Source organism: Cantharellus anzutake (assembly GCF_015039405.1).
Source record: "Cantharellus anzutake strain C23 chromosome Unknown EI90scaffold_14, whole genome shotgun sequence".
NCBI classification, from domain to species: Eukaryota; Fungi; Basidiomycota; class Agaricomycetes; order Cantharellales; family Hydnaceae; genus Cantharellus; species Cantharellus anzutake.
In genome coordinates, this window is record NW_024066964.1 from 1,304,740 (window position 1) to 1,324,920 (window position 20,181).

Sequence of the window (20,181 nt, forward strand, 5' to 3'; positions counted from 1 at the left end):
GTTTGAGCGCCACCCACTTTTCGGCGTGGGGATCATTAATTGTTGACGGCATGCACTGTTCAGCGTATTCAAGGTGAGATGTGAAAGCAATCTATACTTCGAAAGAGTTATAGCTGAGGCGAAAGATGATCATACAGCATATTTCCACAAGCATATACATCCAGACGATGAGAAGGCTGCGTCAGAATTGCACATGAAATACTTGACGGAGTTTGGTCTTGCTGTGCGGGGATTGTCAAGACATCATGGCATTGGTAAATGCATTGCCAGGTCCCTGTTTTACAAACCCGGAAATGCCAAATAATTTATGCAGATCCCCTGGATTTCGATAAGCAATGTGATAGCGCACTGCCTCTGGACAACCTCTTACGGCCGGACCCAATGGTCAAGGCTCTCTTTCGCGACATAGATAGAGACAAGGTAAATGTCTGGTCCTTGACGAATGCGTACAAGAATGTGGGTGGTTCGTATGGAAACGGTCCCCTTCTAGAATTGACGACCACCTTTAAAAGCACGCTTTTAGAGTTCTTCAAATTCTAGAGCTCGAAGACGAGATGGACGGTGTAGTCTTCTGTGACTATGGGGTCCCAAACTTTTCATGCAAACCAGAAGCCCAATTTTACGAGCTGGTCAATTGTCTCTGTGCGCAATTGGTTTCACCCGCTGATATGGTATTTATTGCAGGCACTAATGCAGGCCGGCGTACGGGACTCTTCTCGTTGTTTTTTCATTGATGACAGCCTTGCCAACGTCCAAGCCGCGAAGAAACTTGGTTGGGGATCTTGTGTATATTTCTGTGAGAAAGATGCATCGAGCTCTGCAGAGTTGAGCCCAGGTACGACCGGCGGGGTAGATCATGTCATCTCCGATCTGGGGGAGCTTCGTCGGGTATGGCCAGAGATCTTCCGGAGGACACCGACGGATTTAAGCACCTCCCAGTGTGCCAGCCCACCATAGCGCATCATCTCATTATTCCGGTATGCCTTCCCTGTGTAGTAAAGTGGGTATTGAACTTGGAGGGATCAATCCAACCTCAGTTACGACGGCTGATATCATGGACGCCGGCGTCAAATCGTAAAGTGGATTTAACGACTGCAAGTAAGGCCGAGGTTCCTGTGTAAGATCGGGGACTGCTCCACAATCAGTAATGATGAATGGTATGTTGGCAAACTACTTCACCAAGTTCGTTCTTTGTGAAACCATCAAAAGGTACGCCGTTTGAAAATTTGTACGTTTCGCAGCAAGCAAGCACAGGAACAGAATGTTGCTTTGCCATCATAGCAACCAATGCTGTTCCCGCCCGGGAATAAAGTGCGCCATTTGCATGTAAGGAGTGCGCACCCAAATAGGCAATTGAAGCACCTGAGATTGCGGTACTTATCCCCGATAACAAGCAATACGTGGATTTGATCCCGGCATTAGCCAAGGAGGAGAGCAATTGTTTTCCTGCAGCTCGTGGTTAGAATAAGGCTGGGCAAAATGGATGGCACCACCTTCGAACAATGGGCCGGAGTCAACCACGATGACAGTAAATCGTTTCCCCAACTCATGCGCCTTCAGTAAGACGCCTTCCACAACAGATGATCTGAACACATGAACTTGAGCGCATCAACATAGATAGCCCGCCCCAAACAGACCTAGCAAAAGTCAAAACAACATCTCCATCCTTTATTTTTTCAATCGCATGACTCTGTATCACGAGATCTGCCAGGAGTATCCGTTCCCGAACAAACGCGTCTAGTCTTTCACTGAGGAATCGTTTGGCCTGTTGGAAAATCTCAGAGATTGTACCCATGTGTTCCCCACCACTTACTTCCTGTTCAGGAACATCGATACTTAGGATACTGATTTCGTATTTCATGTACCTGATTGCATTTCCCATACTGGTCGACATTGGCCGTGCAGCAACGAGGTGAGTGATTTGAGGAGATAAATATGTTGGAAGGTGCCTGGATAACGTCGTTCCAGAGGGGGTGTGGTATTGCTGTATGACCTATCGGTTAAGTAATCAAATGAGAGGCGGAGACATCAAACAGTAGGCTATAGCTTACTGTCTTCAGTGCAGAAAGCGTTGCGATGCACCTGGCATTGGCACCCACCACTCGGAAGCTGGAGAATTGAAGTGCCAGTCTTGAAACTGCAGGATGAATGTCGGCTTTGGATGGCACTGAATGGCCGGTGATTCTGGCTGAGGTCCCAAAATGAGAAAATATGCGCAGGTCACGTAGAACGTCGGAGTCAGAGGAGATGCTTGAAGTTGGGGCTATTTCTTGTTTCGTGCCGCGCTGTTTGTCCTCTCTACGTTCCGCCTTTGATAATTTTGGTTTGAGTTGGGAGGCTGCCACCTTGTCCTTTCTTGGCTTTGGTGTATCAGCATTTTCGGCTTCTGCAGCTTTAGACATCGCGACCCAGAGGCACAATGAGAGAATTGATTCGGCGAAAAATAAGGTGTACTTATGTCACGTGCCGGGGAATCCAATATATTGAATCTCCTGCTTGCCACTCCGCGTAGCCCCAACCGAAGCGCCGTTGCTTAAAAGCAGTTTAACATGGTACACTTCAGCGAAAGTCGCCTAGCCTATGTTACTTAATCGTTTTTTTCTTTCTTAGGGAGTCCCAGCGCTTTTCCGGTGGCTTAGTAAAAAATACCCCAAAATAAGTAAGCCAACGCAACCCTCCTATGAGGTTGCAGCTATCCTGATGGTCCTCTCAGTCACAGCCGTAATAGAGGCAGAGGAGGCTGCTATTAATGGTTCGGGAAGTGATCATTTGGACGCATCCCTTCCAAACCCGAATGGTTTTGAAGTGGACAATCTGTACCTGGACATGAACGGAATAGTGTGTCTTCTCCTCATTGCCCAAAGGACTGTTGAAGTAACGGTTCTCCGATGTATCAGGTGCATCCATGTACTCACCCTGAGGGCAAGGCGAATACATGTATCTCTTCGCTGTCAACCTTTCTAACTCTAATCACAGCCTCCACCCGACACGGAAGAAGATATGATGGTAGAAATATTCATTTATACAGAGAGGGTTGTTAATATGGTACGGCCAAGGAAGCTGCTCTTTATGGCTGTTGGTAAGTGTTTGCTCATTGGAACGGAATAACATACCTGAAACCGTTTGCAGACGGTGTGGCTCCTCGTGCTAAAATGAACCAGCAGAGGTCAAGAAGGTTCAGGGCTGTGCAGGAGGCCCGAGAGAAAGAGAAGGAGCGCGAAGCCGGCATTGCTATGTTTGAGGGTAGGCTTCAGCTATATTGTGCAGTGATCGCTTTTTCATGCCCAAAACGTAGCTATGGGTCGCGTTGTCAGCGATGAGACCAAGAACAAGAAGTCGTGGGATACGAATGCAATCACGCCAGGTTGCTTGTTTCGCATTCTCAATTTCCAGCTCCACTGATGATCACTTTTCTCAGGCACGCCGTTCATGCAGTTGTTGGCTGCAAGTCTGAGATATTGGGTAACACGAAAGCTAAATACCGACCCCGCTTGGAAGAACGTGGGTGTTGCTGCTAGAGTAATGCCGATGAACTGACACCTTTCCAGTTGAAAGTGATCATATCCGATGCTAGTGTCCCCGGGGAGGGGGAGCATAAAATTATGGACTTCATTCGCAGGCAGAGGGTTAATCCCGGTCATAATCCGAATACCGAGCATGTGATATACGGCTTGGTAGGGACTGTTACATCGATTGTATCGGATAATTGCTAATCTTGTCATTAGGATGCGGATCTAATTATGCTTTCGCTCGCCACGCATGAACCTCGGTTCAAGGTTCTCCGGGAAGATGTGTTCGCTCAAGAGAAAGGATGCCGGATATGCGGAGACCTTGGGCATTATGCCGACCGATGCCCCGGAAAAAATGGCGATTCACTTGTCCTTCCGAACAAGAAAGTGGAGAAGAAACCATTCATTTTCTTGGATGTGTCTGTACTGCGAGAATATCTGGAGATCGAGCTCAATATTCCAAATGTGCCTTTCCAATTTGACCTGGAAAGGGCCATCGACGATTGGATTTTCCTAATATTTTTTGTTGGGAATGATTTCCTGCCTCATTTGCCTTCTCTGGAGATTCGTGAAGGCGCCATTGATACGCTTCTCAGGATCTGGAGGGAAGAACTGCCTAGCATGGGCGGCTACCTCACCAACCAGGGATTTGTTGTTATGGAGCGGGCCCAATATATTTTAGAGGGTCTTGGGAAGCGAGAGAATGATATTTTTCGCAGACGCAGGGAAGGTACGTATGTTTGTCAACATTATCCATTGTCCGCTCCTGTCTGAATCTCTGTTCATATTCCACAGCGGAGACGAGACAGGATGAGAGTGCGAAGCGCCGAAGGATTGAAGGGCGCACTGGAGTTGAAGACAGCAACTCCCACTCCGTTTCAGGCTCTACCATACAAACCACCCCTCATGTCCCAGTTGCAGTTGCTGACTCATCTAACACTTTCCCGATGCACCATTCGCTGCCCCCTCGTCCATCGTTCGATATGCATCCCACTTCAAAGAGTGAATCATCTTCTTTTTCATCCAGTGCGTCCCACTCGGAGCGAGGTGTTAAGGCGCTGAGTGGTTCTAACGCCGATGTTGTTAACAACAGACGAGCGATAAGGCTAGCAAACATGACTGCTGCTGAGCATTTAAAGGCCGAGCTAGCGAGCAGAACACCTCTTGGCAGAGGCGCTAAGCGATCGTCCATTGCATCTGGAGAAGGGAGACCAAATGCTCCATATTCCGGCACTTCGATACCAAACGAGCTACCGGAGCAACCTCTGGGAGATTACATTTCACCTCAAACTCATAATGAGACTCAGAGAGTAGAACTGTCCGCTTCCGCGCCCACTGGCGACCAGCATTCCCTGAGAGCACCGGGATCTGATCAGATGTCAGCAGATATTAGCCATAGCGCTGGAGAAGCAGATGCTAGGGAGAAGGATCCACACGGAGTAAAGCGCAAGGCCGATTTGATGGAAGAAGTGCAGACTGTGTCTGACTCTGCGGAGCCTTTGGAAGATGAGGAACAGGACGTTTCATCGACATCGCTTACGAGGAAAGTGAACCCTGATGGCACCGTGGAACAGGTCGACACGATCAGGTGGGCACTGTATGAAGCCACCGATGTTGTTGTGCTTAAGCGCTTGGGTAGGCTGTGGGAGCCTGGTTATAGAGACCGCTACTATCAACAAAAGTTTGGAGCCGATCACAATGACCGCGAAACAAAGCAGAAGTCAATATTCTTCTTTCAAGTATCACCACGTACTGACCAATTATCAGAATCACCAAGGCATACCTTGAGGGTCTGTGTTGGGTGCTGCATTATTATTATCAGGGCGTTCGTATTCGTTTCATCGCAATTACCGCTTGGCTCACTAGTTCCTCCGCAGACACCCTCGTGGCAATGGTTTTATCCATATCATTTTGCCCCATTCGCATCAGACTTTGAGGACGTGGGCAGTGTGGAGACTCGCTTTACCCTCGGAGTCCCGTTCAAACCGTTCGAGCAGTTGATGGGTGTTCTCCCCTCTGCAAGGTGCATTAGAACCCACTGTTGTCCCATTTGGATTTACCATGTTGCATAGCCGAAAACACCTACCGCAGCCATTCCAGCAATTGATGATTGATCCAGATTCCCCTATCTTGGATTTCTACCCCGAGACGTTCGAAATCGACATGAACGGGAAGAAGATGGCGTGGCAAGGAGTAGCCCTTCTCTCCTTCATAGATCAGAATCGGTTGCTGGCTGCCATGACACCCAAATCTGGAGAGCTAACGGATGAAGAGCTCCAACGCAACTCCTTTGGTAACAATGCAATTTTTACCTCGGACTCCAGTCCGCTTTACGATTCTTTTTGTGCCCTCTACACCAAGAAACGACTTTCAACCGTGCGTCACACCTGGCTGACCTTGAACTACCTCACTTACTCTTCGGTTCCAGCCGACCCCTGTTGACACGGAGCTGAGCGATGGGCTCTCCGGCTCCCTCCTGGCAGACCCGGCTTGTGTGCCAGGTTCGACGTACTACTCCCCGTTATCAAGATCCGACTGTCGCGACGTTCATGATGATCACTCGATTTCGGCTCTCTATTTCTACCCCAAGCAAATCCAGCCGCATCGTTCAGCACTTCTCTCGGGTGCCCGGCAACCTAGGCGCGTGCTCACAGGCTGGGATCATCAGCGACTGGGGCAGAGGAGGTTCGATGGGGCCCGTGGCGAAATTAATGGCGGTGGTAGAGACGGTTATCACACTTCTTCAGGGTTTTTCCAGACAGACGACAACCCCAGATATGGCTCCAATGATTATCGCTACGGTTCCCATAATGCCTTTCTTCATGGTGGGACCTTCAATTCTGGCGCAACCTATGGCAGTCAATGGCCAACATCCTACCCCACCTATTCCCCTCCGTATTCTCCAACGAGTTATTCTCATGGAGATAAGAGTAGTTATGGGGGACACGGTGCCAGTAATCATGGACAGAGAGGGGGTTTTGGGCACCATCAGGCATACCATCATTCCGTGAGGGGGATGCGGGGAGATTATAATAGCAATCGGTTTCCATATCCTAACAATCGAGATAGAGGAAGGCGTTGATATCGGCCGCGGTTGAGTGTGTGTGCATGTATATCTTATGAGCTCTTACCTAATAAGGAACTGAATTGATTCTCTAATTGAATACATTCGGCAAGGGCCCGCGTCCACTGACCACCATCCCCGTTCTCTAGGCCCTTTCTGATAGGTAAGAGGCCGTTTTCATTATATAGGGTGCACTAGGTTGGTCCAGAGACCCCATAGTCGTGAGCCATTGAAGATTAATGACTTCCTTTGTTCTGGATGCGTCGTTCGGGATTTGGATGCAACCTGCTAACGGATCGCATCTGTAGATGGCTCGGACATCAAGGTTAACAGCTGAAGCCAAAGCGCGTCCCAGACAGCCTAAATTGTCCAAGCAGCCCAGACCGCAGCCTAAACACCCGAAAAAGTCCAAGCAACCGAAACAGTCCAAACAGTCCCTACATTCCGAAAAGCCCAAACGGTCTAAGAAGACACCCAAACTTAGGGCTTCCATCACACCTGGCACCATCCTTATTCTCCTTGCTGGTCGATTTCGTGGCAAACGGGTCGTCTTCCTGAAGCAGCTAGAGTCCGGTCTCCTGCTCATTACTGGACCATTCAAAATCAATGGAGTCCCTCTGCGACGTGTAAACCAGGCTTATGTCATTGCTACGTCGACGAAGGTTGAGATTGACTCTTCGGTTGGTTCATTCCGTTGTTCACTGTCATCTTTGGTTCTGAATATCAGCTGTTTCAGATTACGGACAAATTCACCGATGCGTACTTCGCCAAGGATCCTGCAAAGAAGCAATCGGCCGAGGAAGAGTTCTTCGAGAATGGGAAACCAAAGCCAAAGGAACCCATTCCGGAGGCCAAGGCCGTTGATCAGAAGGAGTTAGACAATGTTGTAGTTGCGGCCGTAAACAAGCAGGAGTTATTGTCGAAATACCTCAAATCCTCATGGGGCTTAGGCAAAGGGGAATTCCCCCACAAGCTCGTCTTCTGATGGGTGCGGGTATTTCTTAGTTCGTTGTCTATGGTCCTCATGCTGTTCATGCCCTTCGACTACTCATGCCGGAATATGAATTGGCTTCATGCCTTCACAATCCATTTTTTATTCTTCCCTACTTTGACTGGGATTCACTTTAATCAGGCGAATCGAACAAGCAGTTTCAATTCGGCTGATGGTAGATGATAAGAGTAGTTGCAGCATGACGAATCATTTCTCAAGTGTGAATCCATTTTATGAGCTGCTCCAAATGAATTATGTGGCTGTCCGGTAACTCACGACCACCTTCATGACTACCAAGGCTAAATTTGGCGCGTCCTACCGCCCGCGCGGATATGTGAGCGGCCCTTTTCACAGCAAGCACCCGTAATGCTACTAACCTGCTGCATCCAGGGTATCTCTCCAGCTCTTGAACGTGCCCGTCAACCCTTCCGTGTTAGAAATGCGATTACTGGTGGTCTCCTTTTCGCTTTTGCCACTTCCGTATGGGCATACAGCATATCCGCTGTAAAGCAGGAGGACTTTGACGATGTTGATGCGGAGGCAGTGAAACTTGGCACCCGACGAGCTGACCCATCGGAGTCCTCATCAGAATCACCCACGAATGCTTCTCGGCCTAACTTGCTAAAGACAGTCCATCCTTCGCCAAGCAGCCTCCCCCTTTCGGTCCCCTCAGCGCTTAACCAGTTCCGGCCGACTATCTTGGATAAGTTCACCCAGGTTCGACATCCTACCGAAGGAAACCTCCTCGTGTGGGGTGCACCACCGCTTAGCCAAATTGGATCTATTTGGGAAAATCGCGACGTATCGTGGTGATATACAAGGTCATCCGTGGTAGAAGGGTTGGGTATCATTCTAGTGAGAGTCGCATACAGTAAACGAGCGGTGAAAAGGGGAAGGATACAGTGCTGTAATCGAGATAATACATTGTTAAAGTAACCAACCATCCGATTGGACCTGTTCCCGATCGGTGTCCTCGTGCCGTACATCACGGTGCTCCCGTTTCCACTGTTCAGCAAGGAAACCGGGAGCCTCAGTGTCATCAGTGCCACTGGTTAGAGAAACGCGAATAACGGGGGGATGTGGACCACGCCGGGGCACAGATGTGGGTGCAGATAACCTTGCCGAAGTCACAATCCGTGGGGCGGAATAGTTCGAGTCGGTAAGGTCAGATCTCGGTGGTGTTGGCGGATCCACAACTATCCATTCTGCACTTCCAGCGGGACTTGGAGGACGGGCAGTGTGCATGATGTTGGGGGATCGAGATGTATACCGTGAATGCTCTAATCGAGGGGAGCAACTCAAGGGCCTCTCGTACTGCCTGTACATCTTATCTTGAGCTGCTGCCACTTTTGCGACATCACGCTGCAAAATGATTCTCAAAGCCTCAGCTCCTCTTCCATCAGAGAGGGGAGGGAATGACATTGTAGAATCTTTGGTGGGCTTTGAAAAGAAGCTAGGCGACATTATCGCACGGAGAGAGGATTTCGGGAAATGTGGGCGAGAGCTATCGGAACGTAATCTCTGGGAGGATGCTCGAGGTGTGACATGTAACAAATACGCTGACGGCGGATGAAGGGAGCGCGACGATAAGTCCTGATGGTCGGTAACATCTGAAGGTGGAAAGGGGGAATGCCGAGACTTTCGCCCGCTACGCCCCTCCACACCCAAAGTTGGAGCCCGCGTGGCAATCGACGAGAGTAGATCATATGCTGGAGTAGTTGGGGACGGCGAGTGAATGGTTAAGCTTGGCATGGATGGCTGGTGCAGTGTTCGAAGTGCGGAGTGATGCAGGCGCGTCGAATTGGTGTGTATTTGAGCACCAATGGAGTGTGGAGGGGTATCTACGCAGGTACGAGATGACCCAGTACAATGGTGAGCACTCTGGCTGAGGGAAGACTGCTCGACAATGATATCCTCGTCATCTATAACGTGTTTGCCGTGTGGCCCTTGGATACGAGGGATTTCCCGTCTGCGTGACAAAAGCTCATTATGCCACTCTGTCAACTCCTCGGTCTCATTATCGCTCATTAACGCTCTAGAGAAGGCTGTATGAGTGGACAAAGATGATTGCAATAGTACATTTGACATCTCGAGGGCTTGAACACTACGCTCCAGGACACTATCAATATCTGGTGTGGTTGTCACACGAGCCAGCGCAGTGCGCGATCGCATGTGTTTCAAGATCCGTTTTCTGGAAGGTGGGGTGTCCGAATCTTCATCAGCTTCATCGGCACTCGCCAGAGTATCATGCGCTGCGAGCGATACGTCTTGAGCGTCACTATAGTCTGGAGGGGGTACATAATCCCCCGTAGGACTCCATACAGCCGAGAGAGAAGTAGAAGGGCGGTGTCGAGTGTGCTGGTATTCAGGCAAAGTTGCCACAGAGAATACGCCAGACGAAGCTTGCTTGCGATGCCGTTTCGATGATGATGAAAGAGGGGCGCCAATTTCTGTGCTCCACTTAGACATGGGTCCCTGGGGTGATGGTTCGAAAAGAGGACGACTTTCCTGCAAGCAGGACGTCGGCGTCAAAATGATAGACAATTAGAGACTTAGATGGACTCCTATTGAAACAAATGTGACACGTGATTTGTATTCGGAGTTGGCCGGATTGTTTGTCTCATTGTGTAGCGGAGTTAGCCGAATGGATTGTATTTTATTTATTCACTTTCGTACGCACAAAGAAATGGGGCCACAGCAACCAGACAAGCGGCGTCGTCATCGAAAGAGAAGACGGAAAGTTGCAGCCTCGAGCTCGGAATCTTCTTCTTCGGACTCTGATTCAAATGAGCACCCGCAGTTGGTCAAAACCCTCTCCAACCCCCCTGATACATCCAAAGGCGCCCGGTCCCTATCGTCCCCATCCCGGGGCGACGGGGCCAAGTCAATCGAATCATCAGACACCTCATCGAATGACTCGTCATCGGACTCCTCGTCAGACGACTCAAACTTAAACCGTGACCAGCTCCCAGCCCAAAGCAGGCCCGCATCCCCATCCCGAATGAATTTGGATGGGCATGATGAAGATACGCCCTCTGAAGAAGACTTTTCTAGTCGGTCTCCTTCGTCGACAACCATCGATGTCCCTACGCTATTCAAACCCTCAATCCATACCACGGAGAGAAACGCAGCAACGGAAGAACAATTGCAAGAAAAATTTAGGAAGTTCTGGATGGCAGCTGTGGTAGATGCTTTCCAAGATGACTTGGAACAAATACGTGCTGTATGTCTTTCCAAACTGTTGTCTTTCCGTATCTTAAATGTAGTCGCAGGAGAAAAAGGTGACGAGTAATATGTTGTCCATCCTAATCGAATCTCTTGCCTCGGGTGCCGACGTCTACACTCATGCTCAGAGCAGTGCTTCTGGACCATCACGTTATGACGAGATGGATCTTGTATTGAGCCAGGGAGTCATCTGAAAGTTCGCCTGAGCCTTCAACAGAGCATAAGCCCATTTCATCCGATAGTTTTCTGCACCCCTTGGATTTAATCTGTCTTGTAATAGCCTTCTAAATCTTGGATCGGTATTATATTGAGAGTCTCATCCTGGCCAATTCGCTAGTTATCAGAGTGTATGAAACAAACTTTGATCAGAATAAGTCCTCCTTGCCCTTGTCTCAGATGGACTCCGCCTTGGCATCGACCCCCTTCACTAAGCTCTCTGACAGCACTCAAATAATCGCTCTCGGGTCGGTCTTCAATATTTGGCCGGCTTCCCTATGGTTACGCATTCCCGTGGTTGGACCATCATCGATCGTAGTTGCGAGCTCGCAAATAGCTCAATCTCCGGTACGGAAGACTTATATTACATGGTGAGTGCTAACCTATAAACGGTAGCTACGGCGCAGAGAAGAACTGAGGAAAAAGAAAAGAAAAGAGATCAAAACAATATGTACAAGCGATCCACGAGAAGGAACGGACACAGTACAAACAACGGATCAGGTGGATCCGGTTTGTGAGTCACGAGTCGTTGTTACTCCAACATCGCAGCTCGAATACTGTGGTAGGGAAGAGTCTGGTATTTAGCATCGTGAATGCATATTGTAATTTATATACTAGGAAAGAAAATATCATGAACAGGGTCAAGAATCAGGCCAAAAATTTTTTTTTTTACGACTACTTATCTACTTCCCACAATCGATCTTCCAGTCAAAGTCACCCTGCCTAGCTCTGTGACAGTTCTGGGAGCAAGGAGAAGCGTCGGTGATACGCGCGCGTGGGCAAGTTACTTCGGCTTTTGTGATCATTCGTGGATTGAATGAAATGAGTTATGGCGTATGTCACCATTGCTGACTCATTTTCACTCGCGTTCATGATTGCAGATGGTAAACTTCCGAAATCTGGCAGTAGCTGGGGTCCCAACGGCAGTATACAACATCAATATCCAAGCACGGGATCCATTCTTGTGGCAGACGAGTGTGCCCGGCCGCGTTGCTCAGCACGAAACAAAAGTCAGATGCTCCCTGACAAAGCGTCTGGATCTCATGATGAAGGTTATGGAGGGTAAATACATTGCACTAGATGACTCTGCCGCTAAACTTCTACAGCCATGGGTTATGAGAATTTAAAGGAGGACGTAGTCACGAAAACCTCCGGCTTAACATGTGCAGTAATTGGAGTTTGTGAAGACCTACCTGTTCCCACTAATGCGGGAGTAGGATTGTGCCGAAATGTGAAAACTTTATACTGCTCGGCAGGAATCCTCTTTTTGTGTGCTAGTGAATTCTCAGCTCTATCACATTCTAGGCTGCCATCAATTATCTTAGGCTTGTTCGAAGACTTTTTGTCGAGAAGTTTGACACCTTCAACGTCGCGAAGTGCCCAAGTTGTTTTACCGCAACTTTAGAAACCGCGCTCGTCTGCCGTGAGTTTACTTGATATCTGTCCCGAATTTCTGTCTTGGCTCCTCAGGAGATGTATCATTGCCTCTCTAATTGAGACACCATCTACCACATCCAACAATGACCCGGTCCATGGCTTCACCTTCTGCTTCCTGTCTTTACCTTTTCACCATCCATCTCTTCCCGCCGGATACCAATGGGTCTTCATAACCTCAGAAAGCATCACATTTGACTGCACGAAGCGGCGTTCTCCTAACGTAGTCAGTCCCTTGATATCTTTCTTGGGATTGTGTCTTAACTCCCCTTATAAAAGGTGCCCCCTAAACGACTACACTGACCTGCATATCCAACAATGGCTTCCACTTGAAACTGTGGTTTTCCCCTCTCCGCCCTCGAACCATCCCTAGGCCGGGATCAACACATGTTGTGACTTCGACATGACAACACATTTTCGAGAGTCCCGCAATACATTGTATAACGTAACCTAATTTGGTTTCGATACCACGCTACATCGACCTGTCCGATTTACGAAACGTTATAAACAGATCTCATCATCAATTCAACCTGACGTCGTTACATCTTGTCTGGCTCCAAATGCGCTACAAAAGACGAGGGAAGTGGAGAATGCGGATTAGGGTTCCTGATCCGATCGGATTTTAGAGGTTTGAAACTGTTCCAAATTAGGCATACAAACCAACCCTTCTGCGCATATCGTTAGCTTGGTGAGAGCTTTCTAACAATACCAAATTTGTCCAGGTTGACAGAGATATGAGGAAAATGGCAGAAAACATGGATGTCAGCTGCCTAATTTGGAAACAACAGGCATGGTGGTTAGATAGGACTTGGAAAAATCGGAAAAAAAATATGGAAACATAGAAGGGGTATATAGGACAGCGGGCGACGTTGAAACCGCGGATATTTGTGTGTCATCCGATCCGCCAGGAGCCTCCATGCGAATGCAATTTCCTGATAACAATTAATGAAGTTGAAGCGGAAAACTGTCCCAATTCCGAACTACAGTGGTTACTGAGTACGTCCACCTTGATGTTCTGTGTGTAAGCGAGATATGAGACTATAGGAACATAGCGAGAGCCATTCTTGAGGTCTGGAAGCGGGTGAGTCCAATTCAAGAACAGAAGAGCTGTTGGAGGGTTTTGGGGAGTTCAAAATTTGAATGCTCGCTGGAGTAACCAAAGAAAGAGAGATGACAGACGGAAAAGGCCCAAGTGGCGACAAGGGCGGATGTTTCGAATACTGTTGAGGCCCAGACTTTCATGAACAGCAGGATCCGACGCTCACGGACTTATTCCATCCACCTGATTGGGGCCCTTTCACAACATCAATCATTGCGTAATCCAGATGGCAAGGTCTTTCTTTTTCCGGATGCCCATGAACACGAACGAGTTGATTGTTCTCGCACTGTAATCAGAAGTTACAAACAAAACGATCTTGGACCAGTGGGTGAAGTGTTAAATACAGATAATTGGGTCATGAATCGATGGCTTGAGCCATGCGAAGTAAAGAGTCTAAGCGCTGCACAAGGGAATCATCAGTATCGAGAGGTGTAGTTGAACACAAGTTAACTATACCTTGTCTGCCTCCTCCACACGACGGAATGAAGTCTCGAAGAAGTTGCGCGCCACGGGGTGTAACATATCCGATGCAAGTGGGATACCGAGAAAATGCCTGTCGACCATTGTGATAGGCAAGGGCGATGGCGGGCGGGAAAGATCAGCCCCAAGTTCAATCATGGCAAGCATGCGAGAAAGCCCTGAGTCGTGTCTCCCAACATCCTCTTGGTGTGTTGGAGCGCTCGCTTTTCCCTTGGTGCTAATTTCCTTTGTGTCAGAATTTGAGGTATATTGGCTTATGTCGGAATCCATCGAGCCCATGGATTGGCGAATGTCTCGGCGACGTCCCCCAGCGGTTCCGTATCGCGGTGATGCTGGCCCCGCACCAGAGCTTGTCCCACCCTTCGGCTCGACAATGGAGTTTAAATGGGCAGAGACAGAATGGGTGGCTTGTCCCAAGGACGCGCTGCGAGAGGTCAACATTTCGTGCTCGCCATGGATGGGTGATGTCGCCGGAGTTCCGCTTTCTGAATAAATAGAAGGTGATGCATCTCCCCTTAAAGAGAGAGGTGGTGCTGCGAGGAGGGTGTCGTGCCGCACTCCATTCATAGCCTTCTCGAGGAACTCCTGTAGGACTGGGGGTGGCTTTCTCACGAGGGCATCGAGTATGTCATCGTTTGGACTGAGTTGTGGATAACCACTTATGTTGTTCACCAAGGTTTTCCATTCTTCGACTACCATGGAATGAATATCATGATAGTCTCCCGTCGGTGGAATGAACCCGTAACGGACAAAACCACCATGTCTTGCACTCTTCACTACTCCTTTCCCTCGAATGATAATGTCCAGACCTCGGTCTACGTTTTGGCGTACAAGTAAACCATCAGTCTGAGACACTACGAGTTCGGAGTCTCTGCGATTCGATGCACCGTGAAGTTGGCTTGACTCGGTGGAGTCCCTGTACCTCTGATGTAGGGCTATTTCATCCAGGTGGTTGGACCCCCTAAAACGAGCATTACCGCCGCTTTTAATGCCAGAGGATTTACGGAGTATGAAGGTGGGGTCGCCCCGTTGTACGTCATCCTGGGTGCCCAGTATCTGTATTGCATCTCCAGAGCGTCGCCTTAGTTCAGCTGATCGTCTGTCAACATATCTGAACGCTGGAGGCTGTAGGAATGCGTCCAATACTTTACTGGATGGCTGCAATTCTCGTTCTGGAAGGTTTAATTAGCGATGCGTACTGATTAAAGCGGAAAGGAATGACGTACGTTGCAAATCCGAGTAAGCCACCGACAATCCGTACCTCACTCTGCTCGAGCTTCTCCGCTTCACCGGTTTATCCTCCACGTCATCACCACCCTCAACAACACCTTCTACAATACCAAACCTCTCCAAACTGGCTTCTATCACTTCCGCAACGGTAGTGTTTTTCGGAAACGCGAAAATTTTCTTTCTGTGAGTCTGTGGGACTCCAGGGGACGGACCGGACGAAGAAGAGGAGCGTTGCTGTAACGAAGATTTTGGAACTATTGCCTCTGTATGCGGATCAAACACCATTCCATCAGGGAGGTCCTCCGGATAGATGACAACTTGTAGAGAGAAACGTGCAGAGGGTGAGTTGAATCTCTCGGGAGAGACTGCCCCAAGTCCGTCAGATATTGTGATCGACAAACGGTGCTTTGACCCAGACCCGACATTATTATCGATCAAAGCCTGGATCGAAGTGTTGTTTGAATCCACGTCTCGCCCAGAAGATTGTCCTAGATCCTGAACTGAATTGACTCTGCGGTGAAGATAGAGTTTCACTGCGGAATCGTCTGTGAAATCATTCATTTCTAGCTTCGCGATTGCGGGATGCATTGACAGGTTGCTCGCGACGCTGCTGATGCTTCCGACAGAACTACGTTTGACCGTAGGAATGCTCAAGGCGCGTTCCACCAATTGCTCAAACGCAAGTAAAGGATGTTCATTAGGCTCGAGTAGAGCCTCATCCCCTTCTAGTTGCTTGATAGAGAGATAGTAATCATCCGGATTCTCACCATGGGGCAGTCGGAAACGCTGCATCCCTTGACGGACTAATTCTGCTGAGGTTGTAGATGCATTCACCAGAACAGTTTTGAATGTAGCATCGGATTGCAAGTTTCCACCAGCGAAAATACGAAGAACACTTAATGTAGGAACCACTGAGGAGCCTTCCAGAGTTGCGCCGGTTAGAATTAGGGAACCGGGACGTGATGTTCTTTGACCTGGTGAAAGTAAGGCACCTTGAGAGGGCTGGTTTCCAGAAACTATGGATGGGGCGCCGTGGGATAGCGAAGGCTGAGGTTCAGGCACATAGGATTCATCGGGGTTGTTAGACGGGGATTTCCTGAGATGTTGTTGGTACAGCTGCTGCTGCTCTTGATCCTTCTGTTGCAAGCGGGCGGTGTGGATAGAGATGGGAGATTCGGTGCGTCTGGATGCACTGGAAGAAGAGAGTTCCTGACGTAAAGGATCCTCTCCATTCTCTGCGGAGATGGAATCGGTAGAAGATCTACCTGGAGCCTCCTTCTCCGCTGCCGACCGTTTGACATCTTTATCCTTCTTATCCTTCTTCTTGCTGCTGAACAAACTCATGAATCCGCCCTTTTTCTTCTCCTTCTTCTCCTTCTCCACGGACGGTGAAGTGGGCTCTCCGCTGTCTTGGGAATCACGACTATCACCACTGACAGACCTGTCTTTGCGCAACTTTTTATCCGCCCCCTTCGATCGAGGCCGCCTAGAATCGCTGCTATCCAAATCCGCATTGTCTTCGCGTTGCCGCTTGCTTGAAGCGCTCTCCTGACTACTCACCCCACTGGCGACACTGCTAAGTGAAAATGAACGCTGAACTGCATTCGATGCGATATGGGGAGCAGGGGCAAGATCATCTTCACGGGCGATGGAAGGAGTAACAGTGACTTTCTTGGTCTCGGAAATTTCTGCAGGATCCAACATCTCCCTTAAGCTGGGAGCTGGGCTTGGGGAAAGCTGATGCATGAGTTTCTCGCGGGATGACTGCGTGCGAAGGGATGATGGATGGGTGTCCAAAGAGGGATGGGAAGGTGCATCAATGGAGGGTTCAAAATCGTCTACGTGCAATCCGGAGACAGAGGTGTGAGTAGATCCATCAGTTATTCCAAGATGAATGGCTTCCGCCTGGTCCATTTGCCCATGCACGACCGCATCCTCCTCCCACGACATTCCATCGTCTGGCTCCATACCGTTTATCATTTCCATCACTTCTTCAACTCCCACGCCAGAACCTTCGCTGCCAAACTCGTCTTCGTCCCAGGGCTCATCACCCTCTTCCCCCACAGCGCGTGAAGGGTCGCCCCAGACAAATGGTGGATAATAATAAACAGAAGATCCCGTGAATATTACGCTCTTATGGCTCGAAGTGGGAGAATGATGCTCCATATTTTGACTCCTTGCGGTTAAGGCATTGCGGACTCGTTCACGAGAATGTCTTGTGTCCTCCTGTTGCTCTGCCGGCGTGGCAGCAGCCAACTGAAGGAGGAAAGGTTTGTATAACGACAAATGGAAGGTAACTAAATGGCACGAACATCAACATTACGATGCTTGTTTAGCCTGGCAAGGCGTTCGAATGGCGTTTCGATATTTTCTGCGGGTATGTAACCTATTTGGCCAGTTCTCAGCACGCGAACTAGCCACCAATAACTATTGCTGTCATCCATCAGAAACAGACTGTCCCCTTTCATGACATTGGCCTGTCCTTCCACTGTGGCAACAAAAGTGTGGAAAGAGTAAACGAGATCAAAATCAATGCTTTCATTAGGAATTGACAGTGTAGAAGACGCGTCATCTTCCTCATCTTCCTCGTCTACGAGCACTGACCGATCCTCATCCTGGGACTCATATAGAAGTGAATCCTCTTGGTGGTTGCCCTGCATAGTGATCTCGTCTCTCAAATCAAAGGCGTCTTGAGAACGATGACCAGCATCAACAGACATGAATGACAAGCAGTAGGGCTAAGAGGAAAGATGGCAGTCTGATGAAAGAAGTTGCCCCGAATGCTTAAGGACATATGATGGCCATAGAAAATGAGAAATCAGAACAATTGTGAGGACGGCAACTGCCGGACCTCGTGTCCGCGCGCTTATAACGACAGAAAAGCGTAAGACTGCACTCTAAATAACACGTTTTCACCAGTGTGAGGTGTTCCGCGAGCCTCACCATTTGTCGTGCATGTATTGACCTGCCACCATCTTTTGCCCCAATCTTGCCCAGGACTCCATCAGTTTTGTTGGACTTCCCCCACCGCCCTAGCTTGTCATGTATGCAATCACAGTTAGCCCTTGTTTGTAACGCGCAAATTGCGACGCAGAACACTTCGTCTCTTCCAAATTCCCTCCCCCGCTCCTGTGCTACTGGTGGTGCCCCAAACCAAAAATGGCGCATTCACAAATTGGGACTCTAAATCGCTCTTACTATCCAAATCGTCAACTGCGTATGGTAGAAATGCCCAAAGTGGCAATTCCATATCGCCTTTGACGATGCATCTGCAGCTCGCCAGATCCTTTCCGGGCAGCGGCGTCACCATATGCAGTGTTCTGGCGTCTCCAGATATCCATCTAACAACCCCAAGCCCAAGACACCGAGATGTCGATGGCGAAGGGAACGAAACCGATCGTTCGTACGGAATCGACAGATCCCCCTTCCTCGGGAGGGCTTCGCTCGCGGAGTCCACGATCAGGCCAACGAGCCCGCCTCTAAGTGCGTCGCTGATGACACCGGTCTCCACATCTTCACCCCCATTCCCTAACAACCGGATTGAATCATATGCGACAACAGTGTTGATTTCCCACGGAGGCATAGCACAAAGTGGCTTGCGGAGTGGGGAAAAATGCAAGTAGGACATCACGGATAAATTCCGCAGGTCCGCACTCGTGTATCGCGAATTTGGACGTCGTTGAGGGGCCAACCACAATGTATGTGATCGAGAGGACGAGCTCCGCGATGACCATCCAGGTGTCCGGGTCATCGCCACATCCTCGCCACCCTCAAAGTCGAAACAATGGGAAGGAGATGCCATGCTTTCGATCTGCGACGAGAGCTCTCCGCCTAGGCCTCTAATCCAACCTTGAGTATTAACGACCAATGGAACGGAGTGCATTTCTTCATCCTTCTCGTAGAACTGGATATCTAGGCGATAAGCTTCCAGAAGATCAGCAATGCATGAAATATAGTGCGACGGGTGTTGACCGGGCGAGTAAGAACCTATAAAATGGGCTTTATACGGCCATGATTGATGAGTAAATGGCGGCCCTGACGATTGCAAGAGTTGTCAGCAGAGAGAATATAAGTGAGTGGCTGTACCCCACCAAAAATCGGATGATCAAGAACATGTATGCCGACGAGTCCTCCTGGGGTGAATTCGGACTGCCCTATGTCGCAATCAAGAAAAGCCACTCGTTCATTTCTGCGGTATTGTCAGATCAACCAGGGGAAGGAATCTGTCGCAATACCTCGTAAGTAGAGTATTCAGTAGCATTCGGGCGAAAGTGCTCTTCCCTACGCCCTTTCCACCTTTGACGAGACCAACAAAGGGGCGAGCCACAAGATCAAGTTGCGCAGTAGATGAAAAATCCCAATCAGCGGCAGCTCGCAAAGCATTGGTCCAGCTGCTGGGGAATCTGAGAATATTAACGTTGGAAGGAATCCACTGTAACTGGAAGGGTGTCTCAAACTGGTGTCTTTAATGTTTGATTATTGACTTACTGGATAAAAGCCTGCCAGGATTGATTCGGTATTGGAGTGATCTACTTTGAAAAGAACATCATATGAGGAAGACAAACGTGAAAGAAGATCGATTCCGCTCGTGTCGCTGCCCAACGCGAGAACTGAATGCACAGGGTCAAGGTAATGCAGAATCCTGGCCGGAAACATATCGGAAAAATTGCTTGTCCTTTCCTCGAGTTCACGGCCGGTGATTGGAGGCAACGAATGGGTTCTTGGAGCAAAAACGTTGTGAACAAAAAATCCTGGCTTGATAATTGTCCCCATGATAGAGACAGATCCATGAAGTAGGACCAAACGTATCTTGCCGACGAAAAACAAAGTTTCATCAGGCTTGATGAGAAGAACAGCACATTTCCCCCCAGACAAAGCAGGGCACAGGCTCATTATCTCTTCGGGGGCAAGCGTAAAAATATTCCTGCCATGT

At 49.1% G+C, this 20,181-nt stretch overlaps 12 protein-coding genes across 12 annotated transcripts; 7 read left to right on the forward strand and 5 right to left on the reverse strand.

Annotated features, from left to right (window-relative positions):
• The first annotated feature begins 137 nt into the window (after positions 1 to 137).
• EI90DRAFT_3049223 (Haloacid dehalogenase-like hydrolase-domain-containing protein) lies at positions 138 to 1,110 on the forward strand. Its single transcript, XM_039059671.1, has 4 exons — positions 138 to 254; positions 314 to 456; positions 513 to 629; positions 685 to 1,110. The coding sequence occupies exons 1-4, from the start codon at positions 194 to 196 to the stop codon at positions 955 to 957; spliced, it is 594 nt and encodes a 197-aa protein (XP_038918447.1). The 5' UTR covers positions 138 to 193; the 3' UTR covers positions 958 to 1,110.
• EI90DRAFT_2914004 (uncharacterized protein) lies at positions 970 to 2,402 on the reverse strand (the record flags this gene model as incomplete). Its single annotated transcript, XM_039054515.1, has 6 exons — positions 970 to 1,130; positions 1,180 to 1,446; positions 1,491 to 1,585; positions 1,638 to 1,765; positions 1,814 to 1,993; positions 2,052 to 2,402. 6 exons carry the CDS (start codon positions 2,400 to 2,402, stop codon positions 970 to 972), a joined length of 1,182 nt encoding a protein of 393 aa, XP_038918448.1.
• A 74-nt stretch (positions 2,403 to 2,476) lies between these two features.
• On the forward strand, positions 2,477 to 3,579 carry EI90DRAFT_391422 (XRN 5'-3' exonuclease N-terminus-domain-containing protein). Its single transcript, XM_039067563.1, has 8 exons — positions 2,477 to 2,552; positions 2,611 to 2,659; positions 2,714 to 2,838; positions 2,898 to 2,927; positions 2,977 to 3,045; positions 3,165 to 3,243; positions 3,296 to 3,501; positions 3,549 to 3,579. Exons 1-7 carry the CDS (start codon positions 2,550 to 2,552, stop codon positions 3,400 to 3,402), a joined length of 462 nt encoding a protein of 153 aa, XP_038918449.1. The 5' UTR covers positions 2,477 to 2,549; the 3' UTR covers positions 3,403 to 3,501; positions 3,549 to 3,579.
• A 790-nt stretch (positions 3,580 to 4,369) lies between these two features.
• EI90DRAFT_391143 (uncharacterized protein) lies at positions 4,370 to 5,091 on the reverse strand. The gene is made up of 2 exons (XM_039067562.1): positions 5,050 to 5,091; positions 4,370 to 4,877 (listed from the first exon to the last, which is right to left on the reverse strand). Exon 2 carries the CDS (start codon positions 4,699 to 4,701, stop codon positions 4,414 to 4,416), a length of 288 nt encoding a protein of 95 aa, XP_038918450.1. The 5' UTR covers positions 4,702 to 4,877; positions 5,050 to 5,091; the 3' UTR covers positions 4,370 to 4,413.
• Positions 4,828 to 5,397, forward strand: EI90DRAFT_3049227 (uncharacterized protein; the record flags this gene model as incomplete). Its single annotated transcript, XM_039059672.1, has 4 exons — positions 4,828 to 4,877; positions 4,946 to 5,149; positions 5,293 to 5,313; positions 5,373 to 5,397. Coding segments are annotated over exons 2-3 (201 nt in total), but the record flags the coding sequence as incomplete, so codon positions are not given.
• Positions 5,398 to 5,609: 212 nt separating this feature from the next.
• On the forward strand, positions 5,610 to 6,664 carry EI90DRAFT_391003 (uncharacterized protein). The gene has a single exon (XM_039067561.1). It carries the CDS (start codon positions 5,966 to 5,968, stop codon positions 6,518 to 6,520), a length of 555 nt encoding a protein of 184 aa, XP_038918452.1. The 5' UTR covers positions 5,610 to 5,965; the 3' UTR covers positions 6,521 to 6,664.
• Positions 6,665 to 6,686: 22 nt separating this feature from the next.
• EI90DRAFT_3288072 (ribosomal protein L6e-domain-containing protein) lies at positions 6,687 to 7,736 on the forward strand. Its single transcript, XM_039067090.1, has 2 exons — positions 6,687 to 7,253; positions 7,310 to 7,736. Exons 1-2 carry the CDS (start codon positions 6,882 to 6,884, stop codon positions 7,556 to 7,558), a joined length of 621 nt encoding a protein of 206 aa, XP_038918453.1. The 5' UTR covers positions 6,687 to 6,881; the 3' UTR covers positions 7,559 to 7,736.
• A 114-nt stretch (positions 7,737 to 7,850) lies between these two features.
• Positions 7,851 to 8,377, forward strand: EI90DRAFT_3120921 (uncharacterized protein; the record flags this gene model as incomplete). The annotated part of the gene is made up of 2 exons (XM_039063346.1): positions 7,851 to 7,898; positions 7,955 to 8,377. The coding sequence occupies 2 exons, from the start codon at positions 7,851 to 7,853 to the stop codon at positions 8,375 to 8,377; spliced, it is 471 nt and encodes a 156-aa protein (XP_038918454.1).
• A 114-nt stretch (positions 8,378 to 8,491) lies between these two features.
• On the reverse strand, positions 8,492 to 10,188 carry EI90DRAFT_3120922 (uncharacterized protein; the record flags this gene model as incomplete). Its single annotated transcript, XM_039063347.1, has 2 exons — positions 8,492 to 10,072; positions 10,150 to 10,188. The coding sequence occupies 2 exons, from the start codon at positions 10,186 to 10,188 to the stop codon at positions 8,492 to 8,494; spliced, it is 1,620 nt and encodes a 539-aa protein (XP_038918455.1).
• Positions 10,189 to 10,291: 103 nt separating this feature from the next.
• On the forward strand, positions 10,292 to 11,176 carry EI90DRAFT_3049231 (uncharacterized protein). The gene is made up of 2 exons (XM_039059673.1): positions 10,292 to 10,787; positions 10,837 to 11,176. Exons 1-2 carry the CDS (start codon positions 10,566 to 10,568, stop codon positions 10,981 to 10,983), a joined length of 369 nt encoding a protein of 122 aa, XP_038918456.1. The 5' UTR covers positions 10,292 to 10,565; the 3' UTR covers positions 10,984 to 11,176.
• A 2,449-nt stretch (positions 11,177 to 13,625) lies between these two features.
• On the reverse strand, positions 13,626 to 18,137 carry EI90DRAFT_392664 (uncharacterized protein). Its single transcript, XM_039067565.1, has 4 exons — positions 17,561 to 18,137; positions 15,245 to 17,504; positions 13,995 to 15,190; positions 13,626 to 13,938 (listed from the first exon to the last, which is right to left on the reverse strand). The coding sequence occupies exons 1-4, from the start codon at positions 17,966 to 17,968 to the stop codon at positions 13,894 to 13,896; spliced, it is 3,909 nt and encodes a 1,302-aa protein (XP_038918457.1). The 5' UTR covers positions 17,969 to 18,137; the 3' UTR covers positions 13,626 to 13,893.
• A 169-nt stretch (positions 18,138 to 18,306) lies between these two features.
• Positions 18,307 to 20,141, reverse strand: EI90DRAFT_2914069 (uncharacterized protein; the record flags this gene model as incomplete). Its single annotated transcript, XM_039054516.1, has 4 exons — positions 18,307 to 19,283; positions 19,340 to 19,437; positions 19,484 to 19,686; positions 19,737 to 20,141. The coding sequence occupies 4 exons, from the start codon at positions 20,139 to 20,141 to the stop codon at positions 18,307 to 18,309; spliced, it is 1,683 nt and encodes a 560-aa protein (XP_038918458.1).
• Positions 20,142 to 20,181: the final 40 nt, after the last annotated feature.